The sequence below is a fragment of the Theropithecus gelada genome, chromosome 19, assembly GCF_003255815.1.
Source record: "Theropithecus gelada isolate Dixy chromosome 19, Tgel_1.0, whole genome shotgun sequence".
Classification (NCBI taxonomy): domain Eukaryota; kingdom Metazoa; phylum Chordata; class Mammalia; order Primates; family Cercopithecidae; genus Theropithecus; species Theropithecus gelada.
The window spans coordinates 5,079,838-5,098,015 of NC_037687.1; the positions used below are offsets into that span (position 1 = coordinate 5,079,838).

At 62.0% G+C, this 18,178-nt stretch overlaps 1 protein-coding gene across 1 annotated transcript in view; it reads left to right on the forward strand.

The window, feature by feature from the left end:
• Nucleotides 1-18,178, forward strand: part of KDM4B (lysine demethylase 4B) — a 185,933-nt gene that overhangs the window by 150,822 nt on the left and 16,933 nt on the right. The window contains exons 11-15 of the mRNA XM_025367477.1: nucleotides 837-1,036; nucleotides 12,083-12,552; nucleotides 12,933-13,053; nucleotides 16,274-16,452; nucleotides 17,724-17,946. Coding sequence (XP_025223262.1) covers nucleotides 837-1,036; nucleotides 12,083-12,552; nucleotides 12,933-13,053; nucleotides 16,274-16,452; nucleotides 17,724-17,946 — 1,193 coding nt within the window. The remainder of the gene's footprint in view (nucleotides 1-836; nucleotides 1,037-12,082; nucleotides 12,553-12,932; nucleotides 13,054-16,273; nucleotides 16,453-17,723; nucleotides 17,947-18,178) is intronic.

An 18,178-nucleotide genomic window follows, 5' to 3' on the forward strand; every position in this document is an offset into this window, starting at 1 on the left:
GGACCTCCCTGATGTACCCCGGGATTGTGGGTGTCCAGGCTGGGCATACAGGATGCGCCTCCTCTTGGCCAACGCCTGACCTCTGAGCAGATCCTGGGCTCGGGATGCAGAGGAGGCCCTGGCAGACCCTGGGGTGTGGGCACAGGTCAGAGCAGCAGAGTATGAGCTGGGGCTTCCATGCGCCTCAAAGGCTGCAGAGAGAGGACCCAGGGAGTCGGGGACAGAGCCAGGTGCCCAGGACCAGGCATCCTGGGGAGTTGAGCAGAAGTCCTAGAGAAAAAACCCGTGAAATTTACATTCTAGACAAATTAGTCTGAAAGAAAACAGACACTGGAAAAAGACTGAGGAGGAGAGGAAACCAAGTCTAGAAAGGAAGAAAGAGCAGACCAAAAGGCCGGGGCTGTCGTAAGTGTCTTTTTCGTTCCGTTTGTCGTCTAGGCATTTTCCATGAGCTGCTGTTTCCCTCGGAGCTCACACTCCCTGTGTCTCTGTCCCGTGGCACACACGGCTCTTGCCGCCCCATCCCGCCCGTCATCCCACCTGGTGTCAGTCGGCTTCCCATCTCCAGCTGTCATCAGCGTCCCCTGCTTGACACCGTCCCCACCATGTCCATTGCCCCGTCTCCCTTCGGTCTCTCCTCCCAACACAGCTCCTGCCCTGCAAGAGCAGAACCCCACGCAGGGTTCCCTTTACCCCTGGCCTCCAGCCAGGAGGCTCCTGCTCGTCGGGCACTCTTCTGGGGGTGGGCGGGGGCTGCGCGCTGCCAGACAGAGTGCACAGACCGAGGGCTCTTCCTCCCTGGTCTCCCCTCCTGCCTGATAAACCTCCCTCTCCAGGTCTCACCGGAAACGGAGCCAGCCCAAGAAGCCCAAGCCCGAAGACCCCAAGTCCCCCGGGGAGGGTACGGCTGGGGCGACGCTCCTGGAGGAGGCTGGGGGCAGCGTGAAGGAGGAGGCCGGGCCAGAGGCTGACCCCGAGGAGGAGGAGGAGGAGCCGCAGCCACTACCACACGGCCGGGAGGCTGAGGGCGCAGAAGGTCAGTCCCTGCCAGCCCAGGCCTGGCACCTCTGCTTTCCTACCCCCAGTGGGCATCTCCTAGAAGGAACCAGTGCCTGCTGCAGCCAGAGTCCCCACTTTGTAAGAATCCCATTCAGTGGCTTTCTTGCCAGGGTGGGGCATTTCGTGAAAATAGACATTGTGAGGTGGAGGCCGTAAAAAAAGTGCCTGCTCCCCCAGAATTGAGAAGAGTAGTTACCAGAGGCCAGGCGCAGTGGCTCCCACCTGTAATCCTAGCACTTTGGGAAGCCAAGGTGGGAGGATCACTTGAGTCCAGGAGTTTGAGACCTGTCTCTACTTATGATTAAAAAAAAATTAACCAGGCTTGGTGGCTTACACCTATAGTCCCAGCTACTTGGGAAGCTGAGGTGGGAGGTTGAGGCTGCAGTGAGCCGTGCTTGCACCACTGCACTCCAACCTGGGCAACAGAGCAAGACCCAGTATCACACACACACACACAAAATAATAATAATAATAAAAAAATAAAAGACCAGGATGCTGTATGTGGCCCAGATGCTGGAACGTGCCTGCAGCGGCCGTGGCCACTTCTGAGCAGAGGGCCGGTTCTGACCCGTGAGCGGGTCTCCCACCTGCCCTCGGGCCTCCCAACTCTCCTGGGGCTGGTAAGACGGGGCAGCTGCCTTCCCACAGGAGTGTGAACCAGCAGTTGTGAACGGGGTGTGGGGGGCTGGGTGGCAGTCTCAGAAACATTCCCTTCTCCAGGGGGAGCTTTTGGCTGTGGAACTCCCACCTGTGAGTGTATAAAGGTTCCTGTTTCAGCGTTGACAGCATTTTGTTTCCGGTGACTGGGTTTTATCTTCTCAGTTTAGCGCTTTAGCTGCTTGGGAGTCTGCGCAAAGTGGCTGTTCCCTGCTAGGGCTCCCCGCTGGGAGCCCTTCCCTCTTCCCACCCTTCCGGGCGCCGTGTGTGGGGTGTGCCAGCCAGCCTGCCTCCTACCAAGGGCTACCCCCTGCTGTGGTGCCTGAGGCCCAGGTCATGGGGGCCACATTCGCCGGAGGGTCCTAGTCCTCAGTTTCCCTCTGTATGAGCCCAGCACGACCTGGTCTGCCTCCGAGGTGTCAGGTCTCCAGGACGTGCTGTGCCCAAGGTGAATATTGGCCTTGGAACATGGCAAGAGGCCCAACCATGGTGCCATTCAGCAGACGTGAGGCCCCTCCCACCTGCCAGGGGCAGCCGTGGGGCACCTGATCTGTAACGATGGGGTCATGGCCCTTCCAGTGCTCCAGGAGGCAGGCACAACCCCTGCCCTCCCCATATACATGGGGCAGGTATTGAGGGTCACAGCTGGCCAGTGGCTGTGGGCCTGAGGCAAGAAAAGTGAGCATCCCTGGGGGAGAGAGCAGAGCCCGGGGGTGAGTTTGCTCCTGACATGCGACTCACTCAGTGGGGCATGTGGGCTCTGTGTCTGTTCAGCACGCCTCAGGAGGGTCTGCTGGCCTAGAGAGGCAAGACGAGGAAAGCAAAGGCATCGTGGGTAGAAAGGAAAAGCACAGCTGTCGTGGCACTGTTCGCATGTAGCGACCATTCTCTACTGAGAAGCAGCAAGCAAGTCTACAGGCGGAGCCACACGGTGACTCGGGGATCGAGCAGAGCTGCCGGAGATGAGCGACGGGCACAGAAACGCGATCGCGCCTCTCATCTGCGAGCTGCTCGCAGCAAGCACGACTCCCAAAGATACCCCTTATGGTGCTACCAAACAGAGATAATGGATCTTGGAATAAACCTAATCAAAAAAATGATCTTTATGGAGAAAATTAGAGACTTTTTTTGGAAATAAGAAAGAATTGCTAAATAAACAGAAGAATGTACCAGGTGTTAGGAGAGCTCCTGAGCAGACAGCTGACGGCTCCCCCCACATTCTCTGCAGGTTCAGTGCAGCCCCATTTGGGATCCCAGCAGGGTTTGCTGATTTAAACGCAGGCGGATGAAAGCCCAAGGCCTGTCAAGAGGCCAGGGCCGCCCTTCCAGAAGGCAGGGCTTGCCACAGAGCTTGCAGGACCCAAGCAAAGATGGCAAAGGGTCTAGGAATAGGAATCCCAGAGCAGTGGACGTGGTGTGAGACCTGGAGTCCCCTCCTTCCCCCTGTCCACGCTGCCACCTCTGTGAGCGCCCTGTGGCTGCTGAAATGAATGACCACGACCTTGGTGGCATAAAACTACACATGCTCCTTCTCTCACAGTGCTGGAGGTCAGCAGCCTGACACAGGCCTCACTGGGCTAAAATGCTGTGGGCAGGGTTGCTTCCTCCTGGGGGCTCCAGGGAAGAACATGTGTCCTGCCTTTCTCAGTGTCTAGAGGCGCCCACATCCCTCGGTTCAGGGCCCCTTCCTCCCGCTTCACAGCCACAGTGCAGCCTCTTCCGGTCTCTCTCTGACTCTTACCTTCCTATCTCCTACCCGGGGAGGACCCTGGGTCCCTGTGTCACCCGGATGCTCTCCTGTGTCAGGGTCCTTCACTCAGTCCCACCTGAATGTTCCTTCTGCCACGGGAGGGGACAGATTCCCAGGCTCCAGGGATGAGGATGCAGACGCCTTTGGGGTCCTTCCTCTGCCTGCCACATGCCTAGGCATTTCTGTCCAAAGAGAACCGGCAAACCGGAAACACAAAGCAGGAAAGTATCTTTTTAACCCAAAGCTAAGTGATTCTTTATGAAAAAGCACAAACCAGAAAAATAAAGATGGACAAATTCAGTGACTCAAATACGCTGCTGCGAGGATGAACCGTAAGAAAAATGAGAAGACAAGCCGATAGGTAGGGAAGATACTTGCCACCCGTCACCGACCAAGAGCAGATAAGCATGCCTGAGGACCAGGAGGGGCTCAGCCCCCCAAGGGAGAGGGCACAGAGGAGGAGACCCCTGAGGCTGACGAGCCCAGCCTGCTCTGGGAAGCACTGAGGAGATGCTGCTGTGTGCTCCTCGGACCACCAGAGGTGAAAACTCCCACCGTGCCCAGCCCTGGAAGCCGGTGCAGCAGGCAGCCCAGTCCCCTGCTGCATGGGACCTGCATGAGTCCAGCTGCATTGGAGATGGACCTGGCCTCATCCAGAGAAGTGGAGCATTTGCAAACTGCACACCCAGAGCTTCCCTTGGGGCACGTTTCCTGGAGAGACCCTTGCCAGCGGCGGGCACTAGGACTGTGCAGACACAGGAACAGGCAAACTAACCAACCTCCATCGATGGAGAGGGACGGGGAATCAGCACCGCCTCATGCCCTCGTCTGCCCCGCAGGCATGAGGGCTGGAGGCCGCTGCTCCGCGCCCCGTGGCGCTCAGACATGACCTTGCGTGGCACAGGGCTTCTCATATGCTATGCTCCGTTTGTTTAAAGCCCACAGATGGGGCGGCTGAGATGACTGAAATGTACAGTCTCACACCTGTGGAAGCAGGAAGCTCACGGTCCAGGTGTCAGCCAGGCTGGCCCATTCCGAGGACCCAGGAGGATCTGTCCCGGGCCCCTGTCCTGGGCTTGGAGGCGGCACCTTCGCGTTCCCGTGGTGGTCTCCCGAGTGTGTCTGCCCAGACTCCCCCCTTCCTAAGGACACCGGCCACGCTGAGCCCGGCCCGCCCCGAGGGCCTCATAACTCATTGTGTCTGCAGTGATGCCCTTCCCAAACAAGGCGGCATCCCAGGTCCAGAGGCTAGGACTGCAACCCCATTCACCAGCACAGGGCGAGGGGCTGCCTGTGGGGCGGGGGCAGGCACAGGTGCCCATTTGTGCTGTCATTCTGCAGGGCCTGTGTCTACGCTGCAGGTCCGCTGGGGTCTGGGAAATCCTCAGAAATAATGCAGACTCCAGCAGGCAAGCCGGGTGCCTGAGCGTGGGCCGTGCTCGTAGAGGATGAGTCCCTGGGCTGGCTGCGGTAGCAAAAGGCCTCGTGTCTTCTGAGCAGGAGTCTGCGTTTGATTCTGGAGACTGTGAGCCCCAGGCGAGGTCGGCAGGGGAGTGGGGGATGGGTGCAGTTCAGGGTCTGCTCCAAGGGGGACTGTGGGATGTCCCTGGAGGGACCGGCACGGGACAGGGGGATGGCTGAGCCATGACCGTTCTCCGTGTTGGGAGCTGCATGGGCCACCTTGAGCTTGGGCCTTGTGAAAGTGCCTTTCTCATGGGTCAGAACGTGCTGGGGGCTGTGCGTGGTCTCACAGGACAGGGGTGAAAACAAGTGGGCAGAGAAAGATCCAGGCTTGGGTTTGGGGACCTGGGCCCACCCAAGCCCGTCGGTTAACTGCCCATGCGACCCTGAGCTGGGACACTGCCTTGATGGGCCTTTCAGGAGGGCAGAGACGAGAGAACACACATCCTCCCCAGGCCAGCGCAGTGTGGGGAAGTGAGGCTGCTGCCGCCGCTGCCATCAGTGGGTTTGGGCAGCGAGGAAAGTGGCCCAGTCCTGGGGAGGCGTTTACAGAGTGGAGGCGGCTGGTCAGAGTCTGGCCTGGGTTCTCAGTGGGGCCTCCTGGGAGGGGTCGCAAGGATCCCCGGTACCACGGGTGTCTTCCTCCCTCTTGAGCAGACTCCAGGGGCTGGCCAGCCTCAGGCTGGAGGAAGGGCGGCCACCACCTTCTGCGACTTGGTTTACCCAACTGGCTAGCAAAGGACTGTGGCTTTGCTTCTTTTCTTTTTCTTTTGAGAGAGTTTCACTCTGTCACCCAGGCTGGAGTGTGGTGACGCGATCTTGGCTCATGCAACCTCCACCTCCCAGGTTCAAACGATTCTCCTGCCTCAGCCTCCCAAGTAGCTGGGATTACAGGCACCCGCCACCATGCCCTGCTAATTTTTATATTTTTAGTACGGACAGGGTTTTACCATGTCGGTCAGAATGGTCTCCAACTCCTGACCTCAGGTGATCCACCCACCTCATCCTCCCAAAGTGCTGGGATTACAGGCCTCAGCCACTATGCCCAGCCTTCTTTTCTTTTTTTTTTTTGAAACCGAGTCTTGCTCTGTCACCCAGGTTGGAGGGCAGTGGTGCAGCCATGGCTCACTGCAGCCTTAGTTTCCTGGGCTCAAGCAATTCTCCCACCTCAGCCTCCTGAGTAGCTGGGACTGTGGACGTGCACCACAACTCTGCTCATTTTTCAAAATTTTTAGTAGACATGAGGTCTCGCTATGTTGCCCAAGCTGCTCCCAAACTCCTGGGCTCCACCTCAGCCTCCCGAAGTGCTGGGATTACAGGTATGAGCCACTGTGGCCAGCTCTCTTTTAATTAATGTGACTTATTTACTAATCTGCCCAAGCCTACCGACGAGACAGCCACACCCTTCCCAGCCCTGGCCTTACCTGTTCTCACTTGGGCCTCACTGTGGCCTTGGCCCCCGAGAGACTCCGGTTCAGGGAGCTGGTTCGCCTCTGGTCTCCCCTCCCCATGCGTGGTCCTGGCTGGATGGGCGGCTTTCCCTCCCCGACTTGCCCGCTGGAGAGAAGCCTGCGCCACGTGGGAGGGAGTGGAAACCAATGCCCCATCTAGCCGCCTGGTGTAGGCGAGGCCCTAGCCTGGCCACTCACCATCCTGCTTAAAGATGTACAGGGCAACTCACCCCTCCCGAGATTTCCGGGGGTCCACACACCCTGTGCAGTGGTCACAGTGCCAGGAGGCTGGACCTGGTGCATCTCTGAGGCCTGTGGCTTCCACGGGTCCCTGAAGGGATCAACCCCCTACAGAAAGGCCAGGGACCAGCGAAGAGGGTTAGGGGCCACCTTGGTGCCATGTCAGGGTCTCTGCCCAGGGAGGGCTCAGGGCTGGCGCTCACCCCCCCACCACCAACCGACCTGGACACCCTTATCTCTGTTCCACGACAGAGACTCCTTCTGAGGAGGACCCACTCTGGCAAGGGCGGGTGTTTTCTTGGACACAGCCCTTCTCCCAGGAGCCCGCAGTCCCAGGAACCTCTGGACAGGAGATTTATCTCGAGAGAGCCTCACAGATGCATATTCACAGTCAGGGGCGCCACAGGAAATGCATGCCACAGGGATGCGTGAAAGATTTCCTAAAGCGGTTTCTGGTCCTCCTTGAATGCCAGTTTCACGCCCCTAAAAGCTATGATGCTGAGGCACCTTTCAGGGCCTAGCAGTGGGGTGTGGGGTTCCGTGTTTTCATATGGAACAAGCTGGGAAAGGGCAGGCACCTCTTGCTCATGGGGCCGGGAGTCATCAGCATCGGGGAGGAAGCCCCTCGGGAGGGGAGGGGCCTGAGGCACAGTTGGGAGGCGGCTTCCCAGTGGCCGCTGGCGTCCCCTACCCCATTCTTACTGGCTGCTTTGAGGTCCGGGAAGAGCGGCCGCCCTATTGCCCAGCCCTAGGAGGGACTAGCAGCCCCACCAGCCAGCGCTGACCCCAGAGCCAAGCAGAAGGCAGGAAGGTGGCCTCGTCCACCTCTCCTGAGCCTGTGGGGAGGCCCCGCCTCCTAGAAGAAGGCCTGCAGTGCAGGACACACAGGGTCGGGGGGGGCAGAGCCAAGATAGGGACCCAGGAGGGCTGGCACAGTGCTGTCCCGCCTCCCAGAGGGGGAGAAGCTGCAGTGAGCACAGCAGCCAGCCCCCAGCCCTTCCCTCCCCTCACCCTGGAGCGCCGCTCTCAGGAGAGGCTTCGTGGCTGGCGACTGGCTTTAGGACACGGCAAGCAAAGGCCACCATGTCCTCCGTCTGGAGAGCGGCCCCAGCTCACAGTGAGGGGCTGTGAGCTCAGCCCGGGGATCCCCCAGCACATTCCAGCTGGGCCTCGGGGACCGTCAGGCACACCCGGCTGTGGGTTCAGCATGGGAGGGTGGCGGTGTTGGAGGGGGTGGCCAGAGAGCCCCTGAGACCGGGGCTGGCTTGGCCCAGGCATGGCGGCCAAGCACAAAACTTGAGGGAGGGCTCTGGAAGCCAGGCCTCCGCTGGTGGCTTGATTTCTGCAGCCTTGGGGCAGGGACTGAGCGGTGTCCTTGCAAATGAGTGGTTTCTTACCCCCCCCCCACAGGGCAGCCTGGGCCTCCGGGCCTGTCTTGGGGTTTGCTGGAGGCTCTGGTGGAAACCCAGGTGCTGAGGAGAAGTGACCCCAGTGCCCCAGGCAGGCTAGTGAGCCCTGATGGTGGGGGTTCTGCTGTGACACCTTCCCTCTCCCCTAAAAAGAGTGCTAGCAGGTTCTCAGCTGGCTGCCCTCAGGGGCCTGGGCGGGTCCTCAGCTGGCTGCCCTCGGGGGCCTGGGTGGGTTCTCAGCTGGCTGCCCTCGGGGGCCTGGGCGTACCCTGGGCCCCATCTGTACCATGGTCCCTGCTCCCCTCCCTCAGGCCGGGCAGGTGAGGGGTGTGCCAAGGCCTCTGTGGAGTGTGGTCCCTGGGGCAAGCACAGAGCCCCGAGAAATGGCTGCGGAGTGTGCTGCCGTCTTTCGGTGTCCTTCCTGGTCTTGGGCGTCTCCCTCTAACAGGGTCCCCGGTGTGTCTGCCGGGGCTTCACAGAGCCTGGGAGCCAACGGGGAAAGGGCTGGAAACTTGTTATTGCAAGTTTGAGAATTCAGGGCGCCAGCAGGCGCGGGCTGTGTGTGGAGTGCCATGAGGCTGCCGGCATTGTCATTCACTGCTGTCTCCAGGCAGGGGATGGGGTGGCACCCATCAGCCGGGCACCCGAGGCTCAAATTATGTCCTCCTTTGTCTCCCATGCCTGGTCCCTCTGGGAGACAGAACTAGGCAGCCGGCCGGGGAGGGCTGTAGGGAAGCGGGACTTGGGGCCATCCCTGTCCTTGGAGGAGGAGGGAGAGAGCCCTACAGTGTGGCCCTTGGTGAGAGGACAGCCCCTGGGAGGCCTAGGGGCCGATGTTGGCCTCAGCTGCCACCCAGCCTTGCCTCCCGAGCAGAACCAGGGCCTGGGGCGGTCGTACCAGTCGCCGCTCAGGTCCCAGGAGGCCCCGTGGGTGGGGGCAGGATGCCAGCCCCTTAGAGAGGTGGGGACTCCCCAGGGACCCTCCGAGCAGACACCTGTGGTCTCATGTGAGGACAGCCTGGCTCTGTGTTCTTGGCCCCACAGCCCTGGCTGGCGTCCCCTGTGCGTGGAGCTGTCTGTTGTGTGTGAGGACAGCCCAGTTCTGCATCCCTGGCCCCCACAGCCCCCGCTGGAGTCCCCTGTGCGCGCACCTGCCTGTTGTGTGTGAGGGGTGGGTGGGGGTGCCGGGCGGGGGCTCTGATGAGCGTTTCCTCATTGCCTCCTTCCCCACTTCCTCATGTGTGCACTGAGCAGCCCTGCAGCTGGAGGCCATGAGGTTGTGTCCTGGAATCTTCCTCCCTCTCCTGAGACCATCGATGCCCCAGGTGGGGCCCTCCTGGGCCAGATCCCATGCCAGCCCCCACCCCTGGAGTTGAACCCGACCGGGTGGCCCTGGCTCAGGAAGCCGGCCCAGCCGTGGGGGAGCCTGAGTCCCAGTCCCCGGTGAGCCTGGATGGGCACCGCAGCCTGCAGTGTGGTAGGCAGATCAGATCTGAGTGAGGCTGGGCAGGCGCTATCATGGGCGAAGGAATATGGGATTTCCTTAGGGGAACAAAGCTGTTTGTCCTCAAGTGCCTTTGACACTCGCAGGACGGTGGCTTTCCTGACAGGTGCGCAGGGTGAGGCGTGCGGCCTCTGCAGTCTGCCGGGGCTGCTCCAGCTTCCTGTGGTGAAGCTTCCAGCCCTAGTGAAGGAGCCCCTCCCCTCTGCATCTCCATGCCACGCCTCCACTCCCAGCCTGCCAGGGAGCGGGTGTCTCCCCTCTGGCATCCGCAGAGGAAAAAGTGTTTCTTCCCACGCCAGCCTGTCTGCCGTGTCCACTGTTTACCTCCCCTGGCCAGATAACAGCGGAGGGGCCAGATACCAGTGGAGGGGGTCAGATAACAGTGAGGGGCCCAGATACCAGCGGAGGGGAAGACTGGAGGGGAAGACCGCACTCCCCACAAGGCCAGGCTGGTGGTGTTCCAGGCTCCCCTGCCGGGGTGGAGGTCAGGGAGGAGCCTCGCCAGTGTCCCCAGTGCCCCAGAGTGCTCAGGACTAGCAGGGGTGGGGGCCAGGGCAGTGGCAGGGGCTGCCTTCGCCTTATGGCTGCTTGCCTGTCCCTCTTGGTGGGCGTGTGCCTGCCAAGGACACCGTGGGCGGTCCCTGAAGCCTGAAGATGGAGCTGGGGTGGGTGTGGGGAGGAGAGCTGGAGCAGGGAGGGCAGGGCCGCCTCCATCCCTGGGGGAGGCTGTGGGCTGGGGGCCCCTCGTGGGAGTGGGTGGGGCAGTGTGACTTCCTCCTGGCTGCACGGTCTGCTGGGGGAGGGTCCTCACTTGACCCTTCCTGGGGTCAGCGTGGGTCAAGGGTTAAGTGTCATTCCCGGCCCTTGGCAGCCTCGTCACTGAGGCTCTCAGCACTTACTGCTGGTCCTGGCATCTTGGACTATGGAACTGGGGGCAGCGCGTGGTGGGTTATATAGCAAGTAGTAAGATGTGGGCACTGTGCTCCAAACCAGAACCCGTTAAGTGCCACACGGTCAACAGTTTAGTGTGCAGAGACGAATTTCCTTCCCTTGATTTTTCCTTTTTTTTCCAGCCTGTTGGGGGAGGTGGAGGTGGTGAAATGTTAGTAGAGTGACCAGTTCATCCTGGTCTGCTTGGGGCCTTCTAGTTTTAGCACTGAGAGCCCCACAGCCTGAGAATCCCTTGACACCAGCCACTATCCCTCTTCACAGAGTGTCTGAGAGCCCTGGGGCCCAGAGACACACAGATGGGGCCTGAGCCCCTGTCCCCCTTCTCCAGATGGAGCAGGCAGAACCCTGGGGCTCCAGGGCTCACAGTGTTCTGGGGTCCACAGTGCACTCTGCAGCCAGGCTGGTCTTCCTTGAGGACAGGGCTCCGAGGTGCCATGCCACAACTTACCCTGAGCGCAGTGGCCCTCAGAGGGATCGCCCCAGCACAAACTTCCCACAGCCCGACACACAGCCCCGCTGGGCCGGGCCCTCCCGGGGACTCCAGGGCAGAAAGCTTTCCCAGCATCTAGAGGCCCCTGCATCCCTCAGCTCAGGTCCGTTCCTTTCCCTTCACAAGCACAGTACAGCCTGTTCTAGGCTTTCTCTCACTCTCACCCTCCCGCCTCATCTTGTGGGGGCCCCGTGAGGACTTTGGGTCTCCCGGATCATCCAGGATCACCTCCCATTTCACTCAGTCCCACCCACAGAGTCCCCTCTGCCAGAGTCCCCCATGTCCCTCTGTCATGTTCCGCATCCACGTATCTGGGAGAGTTGGGACCCGCACGACTCTGGGGCACTGTGATTCAGCCAGCCAGGCTGCCCATCCCAGTTTTATTTGCTTTACTCACACCCATCCTGGCCCCAAAGTAAAATGCCACCAAAGACATATGTCACCTGGCCCCTCGCCGTCATCTGTCAGGAAATGTCCCCAGTGCTGGCCCCGGGGAGTTCCACACAGAAGGGTGTCGGGCCCTGCAGGCCCGTCTGACGCTCCTGGTCCGCTCACGTGACCGCCGGGTTGAGGTTCATTAAGATTTTGTGCGTTGTTCAAGGTTTTACTTCTGTCAGAAGCAAAACCCTTACCGTTTCCACATCAACAGAAGAAACGTAAACAATTCAGATCCTCGAGAACACAAAAAGTGCTTCTCCCACACCCCCACCCGGGGAAGTGCCGCTTGGTGCGGCCCACCCAGGTGGGAGCCCGGAAGACAGAGCAGCTTCCTCTGGCTGGGTTTGGTGATGCGTCTCCTCACCTGCTGTGACCCCAGAAGGCACCTAGAGCAACACCTGGTGGGTCCTCACAGGCCTTGGCGGGCGAGTGCTGCTGCTGCGCCTGCGTTCTGGGGAGACCGAGGCCCTGGGGGTGCCTGGCCTGGTGCCCCTGTGGTGATCTGAGGTGGCCCAAAGCCTGTGTTCTCTGCCCCCGCCATGCTCGTGTGGTCTCTCTGGGCTGGAAAGGGCCCTCGACCATCCCAGCCAAGGTTGGGGGATTTCTGGGGAGCGTGGGACCAGCACCTGAGCCCAGGTTCTCCTCCCTGACCGCCCTCTCCTCTCCCCACAGAGGATGGGAGGGGCAAGCTGCGACCAACCAAGGCCAAGAACGAGCGGAAGAAGAAGAGCTTCGGCCCGCTGCCCCCGCAGCTGCCGACCCCGCCTGCTCACTTCCCCTCGGAGGAGGCGCTGTGGCTGCCATCCTCAATGGAGCCCACGGTGCTGGGCCCGGGCCCTTCGGCCACGGAGGAGAGCCCCCTGCCGGCGCCCCTCAACGTCGTGCCCCCTGAGGTGCCCAGTGAGGAGCTAGAGGCCAAGCCTCGGCCCATCATCCCCATGCTGTACGTGGTGCCGCGGCCCGGCAAGGCAGCCTTCAACCAGGAGCACATGTCCTGCCAGCAGGCCTTTGAGCACTTTGCCCAGAAGGGCCCAACCTGGAAGGAGCCAGCCTCCCCCATGGAGCTGATGGGGCCAGAAGACGGTGGAGCCAGCAGTGGGGCTGGTCGCGTGGAGACCAAAGTCCGGGCCGGAGAGGGGCAGGTGGGGTGGATGGGGGCAGGCGGGGAGAAGGGGGGCCAGTGGGGCAGAGGGGAGCTGGTGGCAGAGGAGGCAGGAGGCGGGGAGGAGGAGGGCTGGTGGCAGGGGAGGCAGGAGGCGGGGAGGAGGAGGGCAGGTGGGGCAGAGGGGAACTGGGGGAGTGGGGCAGAGAGGAGTGGGCGGGAGGGCTGCCTGCTGGTCTCACAGGGCACGTGGCGTGTCTGTAGTTAGAGAACAGAGGAGCCCTGTGGCCTTTTGCTGGGACTATCACCCCAGGGGAGGAGACTCAGGCCTCAGGCACACTGAGCCCCTGTGTGGCTCCAAGGGAACCCCACCCAGGGGTCTGTAGTGGGGCCCTCACTGCAGCCTGTTGTGTGTTTCAGGCACCATCCACATTTTCCAAATTGAAGATGGAGATCAAGAAGAGCCGGCGCCATCCCCTGGGCCGGCCGCCCACACGGTCCCCGCTGTCGGTGGTCAAGCAGGAGGCTTCAAGTGACGAGGGTGAGTGGAGGACCCCAAGTCGGCTCTCGGCCCAACTCTGCTGCTGCTCGTGGGGGGCCCGGCTCCCCTGTGGCCTCCGGTCTCCTCCCCTGAACCCAGGCCTGTGGCTCTGCCACCTTCTCTGTAAAATGGGGGTTGCAGGCACTTGGAATCGCCAGGCCTGGCACCGCATCCTCCATGCAGACCCGGCTCCTGCCAGCACCCCTCCCCCAGGCCTGGGCTGGGTGCCCCTGCCGGCTCCCAGGTGCACGAGGCTGCACTTCCTCCCTCTCACAGCCTCGGACCTGCTCGATACCATTGTCTGCTCCTGTTCTCGAGTGTTAACAGAGCATGACTGTGTGCATGGCAGGGGCCCCGGGGGTGGGGGGCGGGCAGAAGTGCTGGCCACCCCTACCAGATGGAGGGGATGGAAATGGGCTCAGAGTTCCGGGGTAGCCAGGTGGGGCCTGAGAGCTCAGGTGGGGTCAACATATATCCTCTCCCAGCTTCCAGCTTGTTTCCAGTGCCAGCGTTCCCACAGCCATGTCCATGCTAGAAATGGCCAGCAGTAGAAGTCTGTTCTCAAAAGTATTGCGGCTGCCTCGGGGGCAGGGGGAAGTCCACTGTATTCAAGTTGCATGACCAGAGGAAAACCCCTCACCCAGCCTGGTCACCCAGGCAGGTGGTAACTCCAGGACAGGTGGTAACCCCAGGGCAGGTGGTCACCCCCGAAAGGTGGTCACCCCGATGGGTGGTCACCCAGGGCAGCCTGTCACCCCCGATAGGTGGTCACCCAGAGCAGGCGGTCACCCCCGATGGGTGGTCACCCCTGGCAGGCGGTCACCCCCGATAGGTGGTCACCCAGAGCAGGCGGTCACCCCTGGTGGGTGGTCACCCAGAGCAGGCGGTCACCCCTGATAGGCGGTCACCCCTGGCAGGCGGTCACCCCCTATAGGTGGTCACCCCTGGCAGGTGGTCACCCCCGATGTGTGGTCACCCCTGGCAGGTGGTCACCCAGAGCAGGCGGTCACCCCCGATAGGTGGTCACCCAGAGCAGACGGTCATCCCCGATAGGTGGTCACCCAGAGCAGGCGGTCACCCCCGATGTGTGGTCACCCCTGGCAGGCAGTCACCCCCGATAGGTGGTCACCCAGAGCAGGCGGTCACCCCCGGTGGGTGGTCACCCAGAGTAGGCGGTCACCCCCGATAAGCGGTCACCCCTGGCAGGCGGTCACCCCCGATAGGTGGTCACCCCTGGCAGGTGGTCACCCCCGATAGGTGGTCACCCAGAGGAGGCGGTCACCCCCGGTGGGTGGTCACCCCTGGCAGGCAGTCACCCCCGATAGGTGGTCACCCAGAGCAGGCGGTCACCCCCGATAGGTGGTCACCCAGAGCAGGCGGTCACCCCCGATAGGTGGTCACCCAGAGCAGGCGGTCACCCCCGATGTGTGGTCACCCCTGGCAGGCGGTCACCCCCGATAGGTGGTCACCCAGAGCAGGCGGTCACCCCCGACAGGTGGTCACCCTGGGTAAGCAGTTATCCAGGACAGGCTGTCATCGGGACAGGTGATCACACGTGTAGGGAGGCAGCTGCTGTTAGAGATTCCCGGCTTCGCTCTGCTGGCTGGGCTGCCCACGATGGGCGGTTCGGGGCCGGGAAGCTCGTGCCTCCCCATGGAAGATTCCTCCCAGGGCTGAGCACAGGCCATCCGGGCCTTGGAGAGGTTGGAACAAAAGGCTCCCGCGAGGCTTTGAGTGGGAGGGGAGAAGACGGAATCTTCGATTTCACCCTCATCCGAGAGCTGCTGTCTTGTGTGCGGAAGTCCTGCTAAGCCAATTTTTCATCTTCCGCTTTTGCCTTTCACTGGGGATGCGTGTAGAATCTGAAAATGGTCTGGATGGCGTCTTTCATCCTGCATGCAATTTGAGGGGTAGGGAGAGGAGGGTTCTAGAAGCCCCTGGGATAACAGGGCGGGAGCTCCCAGGAGTGGAGGAATCAGCAGGGGAACAGAGGCGTGACCAGGGGCCTCTCGAGCTGCCTTGGGAAGAGGCCTTGCCTTCTACCCGGATCTCTTTCCAGAAGGCACCTCCAGGGCCTCCGTGGACTCCCCCACTCCCCACACCCCACTGTGGCCCTTTGGTGAGACCGGAGTATTTGCCTGTGAGATCATCACGGCCCCAGAACCCCAGGTATCCTGGGGTCGTGAGTGACAGACACAACCAGTGGGTCCGTTCTCATCCCCAGGGCTTCAGGGCCACTTAGGGCCTTCCCTGGGCTCAGCTGGCGGGACTGTTGCGTTTGAGTTTTTAGAGGAGTCTTGGCCTAAGGGCTTCCTGAGTTCACCGTGGGAGTCCTGGGTCTCCACCTCAGGGAGCCTGCCCTGCCCTCCTCTAGGTGAACCAGGGGCAGTGCCACAGCTGGACTGATCCCAGGACCCCAGGATCCACTTTAGGTTGGGCTGAGGGTTGGGCCACAGGAATGGGCACCCCACTTCCTGGGGACAGCACCCCTGTGTCCACAGGAGATGCAGGGAGGGGAGGTGGGGAGATTGAGGCGTGACAGCTGGCAGTGGAGGCCTTTAGAGTCCAATGGGAACAGGCGACAGGCGGGAGAGAGACAACTGTGGCTTCTCACCAGCAGCCCTCACCAGAGTTTCCCTGTCACGCACCTCTTCCCGGCACAGGCTGCCTTGGCCTCCTAGCCCTGGGCATAGCCCCTCCTGACTCCCTGCCACACTCCTCCGGCACCTCCCTTGAGTTCAGGGAGTCTGTGCCTGCCCAAGACAGGAAGGACAGTGTCTCTGAGTCTCTCTGGTCACTGCCGACGCCCCCACACATACTCAGACCCCAGGATGGGTGTAGGGCAGCCGGGGCAGGGCTGGACACTGAGTTTGGCCACTCCTTGGCCCGGAAGGCCCCGGGCGAGTGGACGGCTCCAGATGTTCAGGGAGAACCAGGTGTTGGGGGAGGGGCTCCGAGGAACCACGTTTGGGGGCTCCGGCCTTGGGTAGCAATCGGCTGAGATAGACGTGTCCCCTCCTGTTGATGGGATGGGACGCTGCAGTGCCAGCTTGATGGGCATCGTGGAGAATGGGGCAGCCAGGAGGCAGGTGGAAGGGGAGCTATGGGCCAGGGACCCTGTGGGCAGCCAGGGCTATAGACCCAGGGCCATCTCCTGGGCAGTTGGTTGGATGAGTTTTTAGGGGACTCAAGTGTCTCTCCCTCTCCCCCGTTCTTCTAGAGGCGTCCCCTTTCTCCGGGGAGGAAGACGTGAGTGACCCTGAGGCCTTGAGGCCGCTGCTGTCCCTGCAGTGGAAGAATAGGGCGGCCAGCTTCCAGGCCGAGAGGAAGTTCAACGCGGCAGCTGCGCGCACGGAGCCCTACTGCGCCATCTGCACGCTCTTCTACCCCTACTGCCAGGTGGGCAGCGGGCCTTGCAGGTCCCAGGGAACCCCAGAGGCAGGGGCAGCGGGAGAGGGCGAAGGACCGGGCACCCCCCATGCCTCACTCTCTCACGCGGGGCGGGGTGTTGGCCAGCACCCTGAGTTGTGAGGGCTTGTTCCTGACAGCTGTAGGCGGAGCCAGGTCTCTGGGTTTTGTGGGAATGAAGCTTACCAACATGCACATCCGCAGCGTGAGCCATGGTGGACGGGGCAGAGGGAGGGTGCGGAGGCTCGGGGTCACTGGCCTCAGGGAGCGCCCAGCCTGAGGGGTGCTGAGAGGGGCCGGGTGGTGTGGGGTGGAGTGAAGGCCCGGGTACACCACCTGAGTGGCCGGGGGGGCTCCTGCAAGCCCTGGCCTGTCTCACTGAGCTGGGCGCCTGGCCGAGGTCCCGTTTCTGGTACTCTTTCCACGCTGGCCTCGCCTGTCCTCTGCACCCAGATGGGGGGCTGGCCTCTGCCCACGGCCATCCCAGGCATCACCCACCCAGCCCAGCCATTTTCCTCAGAATCTCTTGTATCCCCCCTCCTCTCCTTCCCTGAGTGTGCAGCCTCCCCAGGACAGGACCTGACCCACGTGCTTTGCACTCCCAGCTCCTAGCCCATGCCCAGCATGTCCAGGCATTGGCAGAGCTGCCCTGGGTCGGGGACCTCACCACCTGTGCGCGGCTGGGTCTCGGTGGACAGAGCCAGCGAGGGTGCTGTGCCGAGGGTGGCGAGCCTGTCTCGGGGCCCTGCTGCTGGGAGCTGCCCGCACCTGCATCTGTGAGCTGGATTTAGTGCTTTGGTTCCTGAGATAGACAAGACCTGACAGGCTTCACCGTCTCCAGGCACTTGCTGTCCTTTGTGAGGCCAGAGAGGCTGCTGGGAGCCACAGGGCCGGGAACGCCGCTTCAGACATGCGTCTTCCTAACTCCCCTTGCCAGGCAGAGTGCGGAGACTCATTCTCACACACACCCCCCAGCCTACCCCAGCGCCAGGGGCCACCCAGCACCAGGGGCCGTGCAGGCCGGCCTGAGCTCTGCGTCTGGACGTGACCCTCATGGGGACAGGGTCAGAGAGCGTTTGGGGATCCCGGCTTTCTGGAGGAGTGGGAAGAGGGGCCGAGGTGGCTCTGGGCATCTCCCCGACCTCCCCCCCAGAGCCAGGGGACATCGAAGCCCGGGGCAGGTGCCCTGACAGAGGTCTGTGCCGCCCACCTGCCTACCCTGCACATGGCTCTGTCCCCTGAAGGCCCCCTCTCCCCTCCAGGCCCTACAGACCGAGAAGGAGGCACCCACAGCCTCCCTCGGAGAGGGCTCCTCGGCCACACTGCCCTCCAAAAGCGGCCAGAAGACCCGACCGCTGATCCCCGAGATGTGCTTCACCTCTGGCGGCGAGAACACGGAGCCGCTGCCTGCCAACTCCTACATCGGCGACGATGGGACCAGCCCCCTGATCGCCTGCGGCAAGTGCTGCCTGCAGGTCCACGCCAGTGAGTGCCACTGTGGGGCCCAGAGGAGCCGCACCCTCCTTCAGGGTGCTGGTGGGGGCGCCGGTGGGGGTCCATCCTCCCGTGCGGAGGGCCGCGCCGGCCCCTCTCCCCATGCTGTACTTTCAGGGCCGCGGCAGGGGCCTCTTCCGGTGACTTCCTGCAATTTCTGACTTTCTCGTCCCTCCCGTGGTCCCACCATCTAGAGCAGGGGGAGAGGCTGTGGCCGTGGAAG